Source organism: Liolophura sinensis, chromosome 1 (assembly GCF_032854445.1).
Source record: "Liolophura sinensis isolate JHLJ2023 chromosome 1, CUHK_Ljap_v2, whole genome shotgun sequence".
NCBI classification, from domain to species: Eukaryota; Metazoa; Mollusca; class Polyplacophora; order Chitonida; family Chitonidae; genus Liolophura; species Liolophura sinensis.
The window spans coordinates 561216-578692 of record NC_088295.1 but is presented as its reverse complement, the minus strand read 5'-3'; the positions used below and the strand labels follow the sequence as shown (position 1 = coordinate 578692).

General features: G+C 44.4%; 2 protein-coding genes across 2 annotated transcripts in view; one reads left to right on the top strand and one right to left on the bottom strand.

Moving 5' to 3' along the window:
• LOC135466347 (5-phosphohydroxy-L-lysine phospho-lyase-like) overlaps positions 1 to 17477 on the top strand; it is a 50277-nt gene that overhangs the window by 3109 nt on the left and 29691 nt on the right. The window contains exons 2-3 of the mRNA XM_064743786.1: positions 7393 to 7511; positions 17184 to 17343. Coding sequence (XP_064599856.1) covers positions 7393 to 7511; positions 17184 to 17343 — 279 coding nt within the window. The remainder of the gene's footprint in view (positions 1 to 7392; positions 7512 to 17183; positions 17344 to 17477) is intronic.
• LOC135469596 (dentin sialophosphoprotein-like) lies at positions 12874 to 14800 on the bottom strand. The gene is given in 2 exon segments (XM_064748092.1): positions 12874 to 13050; positions 13196 to 14800. Coding segments are annotated over 2 exon segments (1782 nt in total).

Here is a 17477-nt window from a genome sequence, read left to right as displayed (position 1 = left end):
GACAGACAGCCAACCTCTTTGCAGTTGTACATGTAGAGTGTGGGTGCTCTGAGCAATGACAAACAGCCAATCTCTCTGCACTTGTACATGTAGAGTGTAGGTGCTCTGAGCAATGACAGCCAACCTCTCTGCAGTTGTACATGTAGAGTGTAGGTGCTGTGAGCAGTGACAGACAGCCAACCTCTTTGCACTTGTACATGTAGAGTGTAGGTGCTGTGAGCAATGACAGACAGCCCACCTCTGTGCAGTTGTACATGTAGAGTGTAGGTGCTCTGAGCAATGACAGCCAACCTCTCTGCAGTTGTACATGTAGAGTGTAGGTGCTCTGAGCAGTGACAAACAGCCAACCTCTCTGCAGTTGTACATGTAGAGTGTAGGTGCTCTGAGCAATGACAGACAACCAACCTCTTTGCAGTTGTACATGTAGAGTGTAGGTGCTGTGAGCAGTGACAAACAGCCAACCTCTACAGTTGTACATGTAGAGTGTAGGTGCTCTGAGCAATGACAGACAGCCAACCTCTTTGCAGTTGTACATGTAGAGTGTAGGTGCTGTGAGCAATGACAAACAGCCAATCTCTCTGCTGTTTTACATGTAGAGTGTAGGTGCTCTGAGGAAGTGGAAACAGCCCACCTCTCTGTAGTTGCAGATGTAGAGTGTAGGTGCTCTGAGCAGTGACAAACAGCCAATCTCTCTGCAGTTGTTCATGTAGAGTGTAGGTGCTCTGAGCAATTGACAAACAGCCAACCTCTTTGCAGTTGTACATGTAGAGTGTAGGTGCTGTGAATAATGACAGACAGCCCACCTCTGTGCAGTTGTACATGTAGAGTGTAGGTGCTGTGAACAATGACAAACAGCCCACCTCTGTGCAGTTGTACATGTAGAGTGTAGGTGCTCTGATAAACAACTCAGCCAGTTTGTTTTAGCTTGACACTTAGTCCATTTCCTGTGATATTTGTGCTGCGTTGGTTACTTTATTCATATCACAGAACTTTTGTTCCCTCACCCCAACCCACCTGTCTAAGATTTACAGATTTCTCCCTCTCCGGCCGTACCTGGGAAGGTCTATCAGCAAGCTGTGGATGGCTGTGGATTTCCCCCTGGCTGTGCGTGGTTTCCTCCCACCATGGCTGCCATGATATAAGTGAAATATTCTTGAGTATGGCATAAAACACCAATCAAGTAAATAAATAAATAATGCATACTATGGACAGTGGTGGCTAGTCTTTTTGAATATGGTTTAGAGTGCACTGGATAAACAGGTGAGCACACAAATAAATTTAACTACCCTAAACATGAACAAAGTAGGTCCCTAAGGTGGACTTATGACCAGTCTTTGTGTCCGATTTTCTGCAGATGACTTTAAATCAACATGCCAGGTGCTGGCTTTGTCACAGGCTCAGATTTATTCTCCAGCTTAACTGAAATAGAGAAAAAGTGTGTTCAGTAAAATTCAACTTTACTGTAGATTCACCTGCGTGTAACCATATGTATGTTACACCTGGTGTAACTCTGATAAATAAGACTTCAGTGTGGCTCAGTATCTGGCACTTGGCTTTGTCAACATCTCTTTAAGAAAGCAAAATATTGCTGAAATGCCATCTCTTGTTGATTGTAAAATACAGCAAAAAATTGGCTTGTCCTGATGAAAAAATATACAGACATGTAAACAAAATGTAATGATGATTATGTAAAAATATAGTGCTAAAATGTTATCTCATGATGATGTTAAAATATAGTGCTAAAGTGTCATCTCGTGATGATAGTAAATATAGTGCTGCAGTGTCATCTTGTGATGGTAAAATATAGTGCTAAAGTGTGATCACGTGATGATGGTAAAATATAGTGCTAATGTGGCATACTGTGATGATAGTAAATATAGTGCTAAAATGTCATCTCCTGATGATGGTAAATATAGTGCTAAAATGTCATCTCATGATGATGGTAAAAATAGTGCTAAAATGTCATATTATGATAATGGTAAAATATAGTGCTAAAGTGTCATCTCATGATAGTACTAGAATGTCAATCTCAGGATGATGGTAAAAATATTGTGCTAAAATGTCATTTGATGACGATGGTAAACTGTAGTGCTAGAATGTCAATCTCATGATGAGGGTAAAGATTTAGTGCTAAAATGTCATTTCATGATGGTAAAAATACAGTTCTAAACTGTCATTTGATGATGATGGTAAAATATAGTGCAGAATGTCATCCTATGATGATGTTAAAAATATAGAGCTAAAATGTCATCTTGTGGCTAAACTAAGTGCTGAAATATTTATTCACAATCCTGCGAGATATTAAGTCACAGTCCCAGTGCAGTGTACATCTGTGTGAGCTGTCAGTGCTTGGAATGTGCCATGCATGGGAAGGTCGGCGACAACCTGCAGATGGTCGTGGGTTTCCTCCACCATAATGCTGGCTGCCGTTCTATAAGTCAAATATTCTTGAGTGCAGTGTATTAACCAATCAGATAAATGCTGGGAACATGGGTTAGTCCATCCATCTGTATAAACTATCACTGCTTGGAATGTGGATGAGTCTGTCGGTGTCAGTGTCAGCCCTGGAGTAGACTTACACTGAGTGTAATATACATTATGTCTTTGAAGTAGCAAAGGCAGAGAAGCCCTGTGGGAAAGCAAAAAAACACTGTAGGAAAGCAGAGAAACATCCTGGGAAAGTAGAGAAACCCTGTGGAAAAGCAGGGAAACCCTGTGGGAAAGCAGAGAATCACTGAGGGAAAGTGGAAAAACATTCTGGAAAAGGAGAGAAATGCTGTGTGAGAGCAGAGAAGCATCCAGGGAGAGCAAAGAAACACTGAAGGAAGCAGAGAATCTATGGGTGAAAGAAGAGAAACTCCCTGGGAAAGCAGATAAACTTACTGCGAAAGCAGAGAAACACAGGGGAGGGGCAGAGAGACACTAGGTGTAAGCAGAGAAACACTTTGTGTAAGCAGAGAAATGCTGTGTAAGCAGAGAAACACTCATGGAAAACAGAATCTGTATTGCTAAAAGCAGAGAAACATCCTGGGACAGCAGAGAAACATCCTGGGAATGCAGAGAAACACTGGGGAAGAGCAGAGAAACACTAGGGGAAAACAGAGAAACACCCTGTGCGAGCAGAGAAACATTTTGGGAAATCAGAGAAAAACTCCTGGAAAGCAGAGAAACATTGGGGGAAATAGGGAAAAACCCTTGGAAAGCAGAGAAACACCCTGGGCGTGCAGAGAAACAAACGTGGAAAACGGAATCTACATGGCGGAAAGCAGAGAAAAACTGGGGGAAAGCAGAGAAACACTATGCGAAAGCAGAGAACCACTAAGGGAAATGAAACAAACACTGGTAGAAACGAGAGAAACACCCTGGGCGAGCAGAGAAGCATTTGGGGAAATCAGAGAAAGAAACATTGTAGGAAAGCAGAGAATCTGTGGGTGAAAGAAGAGAAACTCCCTGGGAAAGCAGATAAACTTACTGCGAAAGCAGAGAAACACTAGGTCTAAGCAGAGAAACGCTGTGTAAGCAGAGAATCTGGGGGAAAGCAGAGAATCTGGGGGAAAGCAGAGAAACACTCATGGAAAACAGAATCTATATGGCAGAAAGCAGAGAAACATTCTGGGATGGCAGAGAAACGTCCTGGGAATGCAGAGAAACACTGGAGAAGAGCAGAGAAACACTAGGGGAAAACAGAGAAACACCCTGTGCAAGCAGAGAAACATTTTGGGAAATCAGAAAAAAACTCTTGGAAAGCAGAGAAACATTTTGGGAAATCAGAGAAAAAAACGATGGAAAGCAGAGAAACATTGGGGGAAATAGAGAAAAACCCTTGGAAAGCAGAGAAACATTTTGGGAAATCAGGGAAAAAACAATGGAAAGCAGAGAAACACCCTTGGAAAGCAGAGAAACACTGGGCAAAATCAGAGAAACACCCTAGGAAAGCAGAGAAACACGCCGGGCGAACAGAGAAACACGCGGTGAAATCAGAGAAACACCCTAGGAAAGCAGGGAAACACACCAGGCGAACAGAGAAACAGTAGGGGTAATCAGAGAAACACCTTGGGAGAGCAGAGAAACACTGGGGGGAAAACACAGAAAGACCTTTGAAGAGCAGAGAAACACCCTGGGTAAGCAGAGAAACAGTAGGGTATTCAGAGAAACACCTTGGGAGAGCAGAGAAACACTGTGGGAAGCAAATACCCTTTGAAAGCAGAGAAACGCCCTGGGAAAACAAACACTCTCTGCATTACATGACTGGTGTCAGCTTGTACAATCAGCATCTATTAACTGTTGGAAAACATTGGTAAATGCCTTTTATCAGTCAGTCAGATGTACTATGTTCTTATAACTTTTCAGAAATAGAAGTTTCTCTGCTCTTTGAAAACAGCAAGTCTTTTTTTTTTCAAATTTTTAAATTATAGTATGATATAATCTGACAGTGTAGTTCTGACTGCTTGGTCCTGATTTGGCAACTTACAAGATGCAGTTCACTTTACTATTTAGTACTGATATGGCAACTTACAAGATGCAGTTCACTTCACCATTTAGTACTGATATGGCAACTTGCAAGATGCAGTTCACTTCACTATTTAGCACTGATATGGGAACTTACAAGATGCAGTTCACTTCACTATTTAGTACTGATATGGCAACTTACAAGATGCAGTTCACTTTACTATTTAGTACTGATATGGCAACTTACAAGATGTAGTACACTTCACAATTTAGTGCTGATATTGCAACTTGACAAAATGTAGTTCACTTCAATATTTATTACTGATATGGCAACTTGACAGGACATAGTTCGCCTCACTATTTATTACTGACATGACAACTTGACAAAATGTAGTTCACTTCACTATTTATTACTGACATGGCAACTTGACAAGATGTGGTTCACTTCACTATTTAGTACTGATATGGCAACTTTACAAGATGTAGTACACTTCACTATTTGGTACTGATATGGCAACTTGACACAACATGGTTCACTTCACTATTTTTAACTGATATGGCAACTTGACCAAGCATAGTTCACTTCAGTATTAATTTCTGATATGACAACTTCACAAGTTGTTGTTCACTTTACTATTGTAACACTGTTGTCAAAAACCAAAAGTTTTTTTCTGGATCATGATATCTGGAGTACTACATATAAACCACTGACCTTCGACATGTACGTGTGAACCACTGACCTTTGACATGGACATGTGAGCCACTGACCTTAGACACATGCATGTGAAGCACTTACCTTTGACATGTACATGTGAACCACTGACTTTCGACACGTTTATGCCACTGACCTTCAACATGTACATGTGAACTACTGACCCTCGACACTTACATGTGAACCACTGACCTTTGACATGTACGTGTGAACCACTGACCTTCGACACGTACATGTGAACCACTGACCTTCGACACATACATCGGAACCACTGACCTTCGACACGTTTATGCCACTGACCTTCAACATGTACATGTGAACTACTGACCCTCGACACTTACATGTGAACCACTGACCTTTGACATGTACGTGTGAACCACTGACCTTCGACATGTACATGTGAACCACTGACCTTCGACACGTACATGTGAGCCACTGACCTTAGACACATGCATGTGAAGCACTTACCTTTGACATGTACATGTGAACCACTGACTTTCAACACGTACATTTGATCCACTAGCCTACCACACGTACATGTGAACCACTGACCTTTGACACGTCCATGTGAACCACTGACCTTCAGCACGTACATGTGAACCACTGACCTTCGACACATACATCGGAACCACTGACCTTCGACACGTTTATGCCACTGACCTTCAGCATGTACATGTGAACCACTGACCCTCGACACTTACATGTGAACCACTGGCCTACCACATGTACATATGAACCACTGATCTTTTAGACATACATGTGAACCACTGGCCTACCACACGTACATGTGAACCACTGACCCTCGACACGTACATGTGAACCACTGACCTTCGACATGTACATGTGAACCACTGACCTTCGACACGTACATGTGAACCACTGATCTTTTAGACATACATGTGAACCACTGGCCTACCACACGTACATGTGAACCACTGACCTTCGACACGTACATGTGAACCACTGACCTTCGACATGTACATGTGAACCACTGACCTTCGACACGCACATGTGAACCACTGACCTTCGACATGTACATGTGAACCACTGACTTTCGACACGTACATGTGAACCACTGACTTTCGACACGTACATGTACAACTGGCTTGTAGTCATGATAAGCCTCTTGACTTGGTGGAAATATGATCTTGAAAGTAAAGTTCTAACTGGGTCATTAGTGGAAAGTGTTAAGAGATTTGTAGTTGTACATGATGGTTTGTTTTTATTTGACACTGGGGTGTACAGCCAGAATGATTCCAGTGTAGATTATGGTGTATATTGTGAGCATGATGTCTCCTGAAATAAGGAGTGTGGAGATACACGTAGATAACTCTCAACACTTTGTCTTGAATTTGAATTTATGCTTATGCCTAGTCGCTCAATTTCATTTATTACAAAATAGAAAAGTTTACTGACTATACAGCAAGAACAGCTAATACTTCAGCCATGAAAAAACTTTCTTCAATACTACTCCCGGAATTGTGCCTTGTGTTGCTGACATTGTGCCTTGTGTTGCTGACATTGTGCCTTGTGTTGCTGACATTGTGCCTTGTGTTCTTGACATTATGACTTGTGTTGCTGACATTGTGACTTGTGTTGCTGACCTTGTGACTTGTGTTCCTGACATTGTGACTTGTGTTGCTGACATTGTGACTTGTGTTGCTGACCTTGTGACTTGTGTTGCTGACATTGTGACTTGTGTTGCTGACATTGCGACTTGTGTTGCTGACATTGTGACTTGTGTTGCTGACATTGTGACTTGTGTTGCTGACCTTGTGGCTTGTGTTGCTGACATTGTGACTTGTGTTGCTGACATTGTGACTTGTGTTGCTGACATTGTGACTTGCGTTGCTGACCTTGTGACTTGTGTTGCTGACATTGTGACTTGTGTTGCTGACATTGTGACTTGTGTTGCTGACCTTGTGGCTTGTGTTGCTGACATTGTGACTTGTGTTGCTGACATTGTGACTTGTGTTGCTGACATTGTGACTTGTGTTGCTGACCTTGTGACTTGTGTTGCTGACATTGTGACTTGTGTTGCTGACATTGTGACTTGTGTTGCTGACATTGTGACTTGTGTTCTTGACATTGTGACTTGTGTTCTTGACATTGTCACTTCTCTTCAGACATTATGACTTCCTTTTCAGACATTGTGACTTGTGTTTTAGACTTTGTGACTTCTCTTTCAGACATTGTGACTTCTGTTTCAAACATTGTGACTTCTGTTTCAGACCGTCCTGTGCATTGTTCTTTCGAGAGAGTCCTTTGAAGATAGTAAGAGCTTCAGGACAGTACATGTATGATGAAAAGGGTGTGGCCTATCTGGACTGCATCAACAATGTCTGCCATGGTATGTACAGCCGTTCACAAAACATGTTCTACAACTCACAAAATAAACTTTTGTATACAGCAAATTGTTAGTGTCAGCTATTAAGACACTCCATCAAAGTACTGGAGCTAGCACAAGTATGCCTATAGTGCCTGTGTGTCTACTGTATGTACAGTGTACTAAGGCTACGTGTGGGTGCCCCAAGCACTAGTATGACAGTTGTGCCTGTGTGTCTGCTGCATGTACAATGTACTAAGACTACGTGTGGTTGCCCCAAGCACTAGTATGACAGCTGCCAGCCGTTCACAAAACATGTTCTACAACTCACAAAATAAACTTTTGTATACAGCAAATTGTTAGTGTCAGCTATTAAGACACTCCATCAAAGTACTGGAGCTAGCACAAGTATGCCTATAGTGCCTGTGTGTCTACTGTATGTACAGTGTACTAAGGCTACATGTGGGTGCCCCAAGCACTAGTATGACAGTTGTGCCTGTGTGTCTACTGCATGTACAATGTACTAAGGCTACGTGCGGGTGCCCCAAATCACTAGTATGACAGTTGTGCCTGTGTGTTTACTGCATGTACAATGTACTAAGGCTACGTGTGGGTGCCCCAAGCACTAGTATGGCAGTTGTGTCCATTTGTCTACTTCATGTATAAAGAACTAAGGCTACATGTGGGTGCCCCAAGCACTAGTATGACAGTTGTGCCTGTATGCCTACTGTATGTACAATGTACTAAGGCTACGTGTGGGTGCCCCAAGCACTAGTATGACAGTTGCGCCTGTGTGTCTACTGTATGTACATTGTACTAAGGCTAAATGTGGGTGCCCCAAGCACTAGTATGACAGTTGTGCCTGTGTGTCTACTGCATGTACAATATACTAAGGCTACGTGTGGATGCCCCAAGCACTAGTATGACAGTTGTGCCTGTGTGTCTACTGCATGTACAGTGTACTAAGGCTACGTGTGGGTGCCCCAAGCACTAGTATGACAGTTGTGCCTGTGTGTCTACTGCATGTACAATGTACTAAGGCTACATGTGGGTGCCCCAAGCACTAGTATTGTGTCTACTGTATGTACAATGTCCTAAGGCTACATGTGGGTGCGCCAAGCCCTAGTATGACAGTTGTGCCTGTGTGTCTACTGCATGTGCAATGTACTCAGGCAACATGTGGGTGCTCCAAGCACTAGTATTGTGTCTACTGTATGCACAATGTCCTAAGGCTACGTGTGGGTGCGCCAAGCACTCGTATGACAGTTGTGCCTGTGTGTCTACTGCATGTACAATGTACTAAGGCTACGTGTGGGTGCCCCAAGCACTAGTATGACAGTTGTGCCTGTGTGTCTACTGCATGTACAATGTACTAAGGCTACGTGTGAGTGCTCCAAGCACTAGTATGACAGTTGTCCCTGTGTGTCTACTGCATGTACAATGTTCTAAGGCTACATGTGGGTGCCCCAAGCACTAGTATGACAGTTGTGCCTGTGTGTCTACTGCAGGTACAATGTACTAAGGCTACATGTGGTTGCCCCAAACACTAGTATGACAGTTGTGCCTGTATGTCTACTGCATGTGCAATATACTAAGGCTACGTGTGGGTGCTCCAAGCACTAGTATGACAGTTCTCCCTGTGTTTCTACTGCATGCACAATGTACTAAGGCTACATGTGGGTGCCCCAAGCACTAGTATGACAGTTGTGCCTGTGTGTCTACTGCATGTACAATGTACTAAGGCTACGTGCGGGTGCCCCAAATCACTAGTATGACAGTTGTGCCTGTGTGTTTACTGCATGTACAATGTACTAAGGCTACGTGTGGGTGCCCCAAGCACTAGTATGGCAGTTGTGTCCGTTTGTCTACTTCATGTATAAAGAACTAAGGCTACATGTGGGTGCCCCAAGCACTAGTATGACAGTTGTGCCTGTATGCCTACTGTATGTACAATGTACTAAGGCTACGTGTGGGTGCCCCAAGCACTAGTATGACAGTTGCGCCTGTGTGTCTACTGTATGTACATTGTACTAAGGCTAAATGTGGGTGCCCCAAGCACTAGTATGACAGCTGTGCCTGTGTGTCTACTGCATGTACAATGTACTAAGGCTACGTGTGGATGCCCCAAGCACTAGTATGACAGTTGTGCCTGTGTGTCTACTGCATGTACAATGTACTAAGGCTACGTGTGGGTGCCCCAAGCACTAGTATGACAGTTGTGCCTGTGTGTCTACTGCATGTACAATGTACTAAGGCTACATGTGGGTGCCCCAAGCACTAGTATTGTGTCTACTGTATGTACAATGTCCTAAGGCTACGCGTGGGTGCGCCAAGCCCTAGTATGACAGTTGTGCCTGTGTGTCTACTGCATGTGCAATGTACTAAGGCTACATGTGGGTGCTCCAAGCACTAGTATTGTGTCTACTGTATGCACAATGTCCTAAGGCTACGTGTGGGTGCGCCAAGCACTCGTATGACAGTTGTGCCTGTGTGTCTACTGCATGTACAATGTACTAAGGCTAAGTGTGGGGGCCCCAAGCACTAGTATGACAGTTGTGCCTGTGTTTCTTCTGCATGTACAATGTACTAAGGCTATGTGTGGGTGCCCCAAGCACTAGTATGACAGTTGCACCTGTGTGTCTACTGTATGTACATTGTACTAATGCTACATGTGGGTGCCCCAAGTACAAGTATGACAGTTGTGCCTGTGTGTTTACTGCATGTACAGTGTCCTAAGGCTACATGTGGGTGCCCCAAGCACTAGTATGACAGTTGTGCCCATGTGTCTACTGCATGTACAGTGTACTAAGGCTACATGTGGGGGACCCAAACACTAGTAAGGCAACTGAGCCCATGTGTCTACTGTATGTACAGCATACTAAGGCTACATGTGGGTGGGCCAAGCACTAGTATGACAACTGTACCCATGTGTCTACTGTATGTACAGTGTATTAAGGCTACATGTGGGTGGGCCAAGCACTTTTAAGACAACTGTGCCCATGTGTCTACTGTATGTACAATGTACTAAGGCTACGTGTGGGTGCGCCAAGCACTAGTATGACAGTTGTGCCTGTGTGTCTACTGCATGTACAATGTACTAAGGCTACGTGTGGGTGCCCCAAGCACTAGTATGACAGTTGTGCCTGTGTGTCTACTGCATGCACAATGTACTAAGGCTATGTGTGGGTGCCCCAAGCACTAGTATGACAGTTGTGCCTGTGTGTCTACTGCATGTACAATGTACTAAGGCTACATGTGGGTGCCCCAAGCACTAGTATTGTGTCTACTGTATGTACAATGTCCTAAGGCTACGTGTGGGTGCGCCAAGCACTAGTATGACAGTTGTGCCTGTGTGTCTACTGCATGTACAATGTACTAAGGCTACATGTGGGTGCCCCAAGCACAAGTATGACAGTTGTGCCCATGTGTCTACTGCATGTACAGTGTACTGAGGCTACATGTGGTGGACCCAAACACTAGTAAGGCAACTGAGCCCATGTGTCTAATGTATGTACAGCATACTAAGGCTACATGTGGGTGGGCCAAGCACTAGTATGACAACTGTACCCATGTGTCTACTGTATGTACAGTGTATTAAGGCTACATGTGGGTGGGCCAAGCACTTTTAAGACAACTGTGCCCATGTGTCTACTGTATGTACAATGTACTAAGGCTACGTGTGGGTGCGCCAAGCACTAGTATGACAGTTGTGCCCATGTGTCTACTGCATGTACAATGTACTAAGGCTACGTGTGGGTGCCCCAAGCACTAGTATGACAGTTGTGCCTGTGTGTCTACTGCATGTGCAATGTACTAAGGCTACATGTGTGTGCCCCAAGCACTAGTATTGTGTCTACTGTATGCACAGTGTCCTAAGGCTACGTGTGGGTGCGCCAAGCACTAGTATGACAGTTGTGCCTGTGTGTCTACTGCATGTACAATGTACTAAGGCTACGTGTGGGTGCCCCAAGCACTAGTATGACAGTTGTGCCTGTGTGTCTACTGCATGTACAATGTACTAAGGCTACGTGTGGGTGCTCCAAGCACTAGTATGACAGTTGTCCCTGTGTGTCTACTGCATGTACAATGTTCTAAGGCTACATGTGGGTGCCCCAAGCACTCGTATGACAGTTGTGCCTGTGTGTCTACTGCATGTACAATGTACTAAGGCTACATGTGGGTGCCCCAAGCACTAGTATGACAGTTGTGCCTGTGTGTCTACTGCATGTGCAATATACTAAGGCTACGTGTGGGTGCTCCAAGCACTAGTATGACAGTTCTCCCTGTGTTTCTACTGCATGCACAATGTACTAAGGCTACATGTGGGTGCCCCAAGCACTAGTATGACAGTTGCGCCTGTGTTTCTACTGCATGTATAATGTACTAAGGCTATGTGTGGGTGCGCCAAGCACTAGTATGACAGTTGCGCCTGTGTGTCTACTGTATGTACATTGTACTAATGCTACATGTGGGTTCCCCAAGCACAAGTATGACAGTTGTGCCCATGTGTCTACTGCATGTACAGTGTACTAAGGCTACATGTGGGGGACCCAAACACTAGTAAGGCAACTGAGCCCATGTGTCTAATGTATGTACAGCATACTAAGGCTACATGTGGGTGGGCCAAGCACTAGTATGACAACTGTACCCATGTGTCTACTGTATGTACAGTGTATTAAGGCTACATGTGGGTGGGCCAAGCACTTTTAAGACAACTGTGCCCATGCGTCTACTGTATGTACAATGTCCTAAGGCTACATGTGGGTGGGCCAAGCACTTTTAAGACAACTGTGCCCATGTGTCTGCTATGTGTACAATGTACTAAGATTACATGTGCGTGCGCCAAGCACTAGTGTAACTGTTACCTTTGCCTCTATTGCAGTGAGCATACAAACATGTACATGAACATGGGAGCTTGTTTGAGTCTAGTATAATACATGTGGGTTAGCCTTGTCTGTGGTACTGTACAGAACATGTGACAGGGAGCCTCTGGGAGTAAATCCATAAATGGGTGCTGAACACTGAATTGTTGAGAATGAATCATTGATGTCTAGGTATTTTAGCCTTTATGATAACAGCTATTTGTTCAGGGGACAGTTGTATACAGGTCAGTCACAATTACCTGCTCAAGTAGGGCAGTTTCTGGCTGCTCTACTTTACAGTGGCTTTGTTCACATTGAGTGATGGATAGTTTAACATGTATGTTGTCTACTATGTTTATGGCAAGAATTGGGAGCAATCTGATATACATGCATTGAAGTCATCTGAACACTAGCGCTGTTCTTTTTACATAATATTCTCCATTGTTAATAGTCAGCCGATGTAAAAACATAATGGAGTGATGTTGGATTCTGCAATAACAATACATGTAAACTACGATATATTGTTATGTATCATTGAAAACATGGTAATTAAAGTAAACAAACTTATATGTGATTATATATACAATTCCCCATATCCCATGGCTGTCATCCTGTGATGTGCTGTCATCCAGTGATGGGTTGTCATCCTGTGATGGGCAGTCATCCTGTGAAGTGCCGTCTTCCTCTGATGCGCTGTCATCCTGCAATGGCTGTCATTCCGCGGTGGGTTGTCATTCTGAGGTGTGCTGTCATGTTGTGATGCGATGTCATCCTTTGATACACAGTCATCCTGTGATGCCAATGTTACCCTGTGTTGTGCTGTCATCATGTGTTGTGCTATTTTGCGATGTCATCCTGTGATGTGATGTCATCTTGTGTTGTGCTCTCATCCAGTGATGGGTTTTTATCCTGTGATGTGCTGTCATCCTGTGTTGGGCTGTCATCCTGTGTTGGGCTGTCATCCTGCTATGGGCTGTCATCATGCGATAGGCTGTCATGCTGTGATGTGCTGTCATCGTGTGATGTGCTGTCATCGTGTGAAGTGCAGTCTTCCTCTGATGCGCTGTCATCCTGCAATGGGCTGTCATTCGGAGGTGGGCTGTCATCCTGTGTTGGGCTGTCATCCGGTGATGAGATGTCATCCTGTGATGCACTGTCATTGTGTGTTGTGCTGTTATCCTGTGATGCGATGTCATCCTGTTTTGTGCTGTTATTCTGTGATGTGACATCATCCTGTGATGTGCTGTCATCCTGTGATGCACTGTTATCCTGTGTTGGGCTGTCATCCTGTGATGCACTGTTATCCTGTGATGGGCTGTCATCCTGTGATGCACTGTCATCCTGTGATGGGCTGTCATCCTGTGTTGGGCTGTCATCCTGTGATGGGCTGTCATCCTGTGATGCACTGTCATCCTGTGATGGGCTGTCATCCTGTGATGCACTGTTATCCTGTGGTGGGCTGTCACCCTGTGATGCACTGTTATCCTGTGTTGGGCTGTCATCCTGTGATGGGCTGTTATCCTGTGTTGTGCTGTCATCCTGTGATGCACTGTTATCCTGTGATGGGCTGTCATCCTGTGATGCACTGTTATCCTGTGTTGGGCTGTCATCCTGTGATGGGCTGTCATCCTGTGATGTGATGTCATTCTTTGTTGTCCTGTCATCCTGTGATGTGCTGTCATCCTGCTATGGGCTGTCATCATGCGATAGGCTGTCATGCTGTGATGTGCTGTCATCGTGTGATGTGCTGTTATCCTGTGTTGGGCTGTCATCCTGTTATGCACTGTTATCCTGTGTTGGGCTGTCATCCTGTGATGGGCTGTCATCCTGTGATGTGATGTCATTTTTTGTTGTGCTGTCATCCTGTGATGTGCTGTCATCCTGCTATGGGCTGTCATCATGCGATAGGCTGTCATGCTGTGATGTGCTGTCATCGTGTGATGTGCTGTTATCCTGTGTTGGGCTGTCATCCTGTTATGCACTGTTATCCTGTGTTGGGCTGTCATCCTGTGATGGGCTGTCATCCTGTGATGTGATGTCATGCTGTGATGTGCTGTCATCGTGTGATGTGCTGTCATCATGTGATGTGCTGTCATCCTGTGTTGGGCTGTCATCCTGTGATGGGCTGTCATCCTGTGATGGGCTGTAATCCTGTGATGTCACATCATCCTGTGATGGGCTGATTTCCTGTGATGCACTGTTATCCTGTGTTGGGCTGTCATCCTGTGATGGGCTGTTATCCTGTGCTGTGATGTCATTCTTTGTTGTGCTGTCATCCTGTGTTGTGCTGTCATCCTGTGATGTGATGTCATTCTTTGTTGTACTATCATCCTGTGATATGCTGTTGCCTTGCGATATTCTATCACCTTGTGTTGGGCTGTCATCCTGTGATGGGCTGTGGAAATCATGCTGATGTAATGTTGTGGAATCATAGGTGATGCGCTCTGTCATACTGACAGGTGTAATTTTCATGAATCACAGGTAATGTGCTCTATCATACTGACAGTTGTAAGGTTGTGGAATGACAGGTGATGGGCTCTGACTATCATACTGACAGGCGTAAGGCTGTGGAATAACAGGTGATGGGCTCTGACTATCATACTGACAGGCGTAAGGCTGTGGAATAACAGGTGATGGGCTCTGACTATCATACTGACAGGTGTTATGTTGTGGAATAACAGGTGATGGGCTCTGACTATCATACTGACAGGCGTAAGGCTGTGGAATAACAGGTGATGGGCTCTGACTATCATACTGACAGGTGTTATGTTGTGGAATAACAGGTGATAGGCTCTGACTATCATACTGACAGGTGTTATATTGTGGAATCACAGGTGATGGGCTCTGGCTAGCATACTGACAGGTGTTGTGGAATAACAGGTGATGTGTTGACTATCATACTGACAGGTGTTATGTTGTGGAATAACAGGGGATGGGCTCTGACTATCATACTGACAGGTGTTATGTTGTGGAATAACAGGTGATGGGCTCTGACTATCATACTGACAGGTGTTATGTTGTGGAATAACAGGTGATGGGCTCTGACTATCATACTGACAGGCGTAAGGCTGTGGAATAACAGGTGATGGGCTCTGACTATCATACTGACAGGTGTTATGTTGTGGAATAACAGGTGATAGGCTCTGACTATCATACTGACAGGTGTTATATTGTGGAATCACAGGTGATGGGCTCTGGCTAGCATACTGACAGGTGTTGTGGAATAACAGGTGATGTGTTGACTATCATACTGACAGGTGTTATGTTGTGGAATAACAGGGGATGGGCTCTGACTATCATACTGACAGGTGTTATGTTGTGGAATAACAGGTGATGGGCTCTGACTATCATACTGACAGGTGTTATGTTGTGGAATAACAGGTGATGGGCTCTGACTATCATACTGACAGGTGTTGTGTTGTGGAATAACAGGTGATGTGTTGACTATCATACTGACAGGTATTGTGTTGTGGAATCACAGGTAATGTGTTGACTATCATACTGACAGGCGTAAGGCTGTGGAATAACAGGTGATGGGCTCTGACTAGCATACTGACAGGTGTTGTGTTGTGGAATAACGGGTGATGTGTTGACTATCGTACTGACAGGTGTTATATTGTGGAATAACAGGTGATGGGCTCTGACTAGCATACTGACAGGTGTTGTGTTGTGGAATAACAGGTGATGTGTTGACTGTCATACTGACAGGTGTTATGTTGTGGAATCACAGGTGATGTGTTGACTATCATACTGACAGGTGTTATTTTGTGGAATCACAGGGGATGTGTTGACTATCATACTGACAGGCGTAAGGCTGTGGAATAACAGGTGATGGGCTCTGACTATCACACTGACAGGTGTTATGTTGTGGAATCACAGGTGATGGGCTCTGACCATCATACTGACAGGCGTAAGGCTGTGGAATAACAGGTGATGGGCTCTGACTATCATACTGACAGGTGTTATGTTGTGGAGTCACAGGTGATGGGCTCTGACTATCATACTGACAGGTGTTATATTGTGGAATCACAGGTGATGGGCTCTGGCTAGCATACTGACAGGTGTTGTGGAATCACAGGTGATGTGTTGACTATCATACTGACAGGCGTAAGGCTGTGGAATAACAGGTGATGGGCTCTGACTATCATACTGACAGGCGTAAGGCTGTGGAATAACAGGTGATGGGCTCTGACTATCATACTGACAGGTGTTATGTTGTGGAATAACAGGTGATGGGCTCTGACTATCATACTGACAGGTGTTATGTTGTGGAAGAACAGGTGATGGGCTCTGACTATCATACTGACAGGCGTAAGGCTGTGGAATAACAGGTGATGGGCTCTGACTATCATACTGACAGGTGTTATGTTGTGGAATAACAGGTGATGGGCTCTGACTATCACACTGACAGGTGTTATGTTGTGGAATAACAGGTAATGTGTTGACTATCATACTGACAGGTGTTATGTTGTGGAATCACAAGTGATGTGTTGACTATCATACTGCCGAGAGGCTCAAGGTGTTCTGCTGTGATGAGCTCCAACTATCAGACTGACAGGTGTAATCTGTTCTGTGCCGTGACTCTCATCCTGATAGGTGTAATCTGTTCTGTGCCGTGACTCTCATCCTGACAGGTGTAATCTGTTCTGTGCCGTGACTCTCATCCTGATAGGTGTAATCTGTTCTGTGCCGTGACTGTCATTCTGACAGGTGTAATGCCGTGTGTACATTTTACCTGTATATGAATAAATAATAAAGCTGAAGGTAAGTATACCTGAGGTGAATTCCTGGTATTGAAAGTTCTTTGATATTGTGCCTTCCGTTTTGTTGACAGTGGGTCATTCCCATCCCGATGTTGTGGAAGCAGCGTGTGCTCAAATGAAGGTTCTCAACACAAACTCGCGCTACCTGCACGACAACATTGTATTGCTGGCACAGAAACTCACATCTACACTTCCAGAACAGCTCTCTGTTGTCTACTTTGTAAACTCAGGGTTTGTGATTTTTTTTTTCAATTTTTTTTCAACCATTTTAAGCGATTGAAACATGTTGCATTTTCACTGGAATTTAGGAAATCTGTTTGTGATTGTAACAGACAGGTTTGAATTTCATGCATTGAGGTATATGT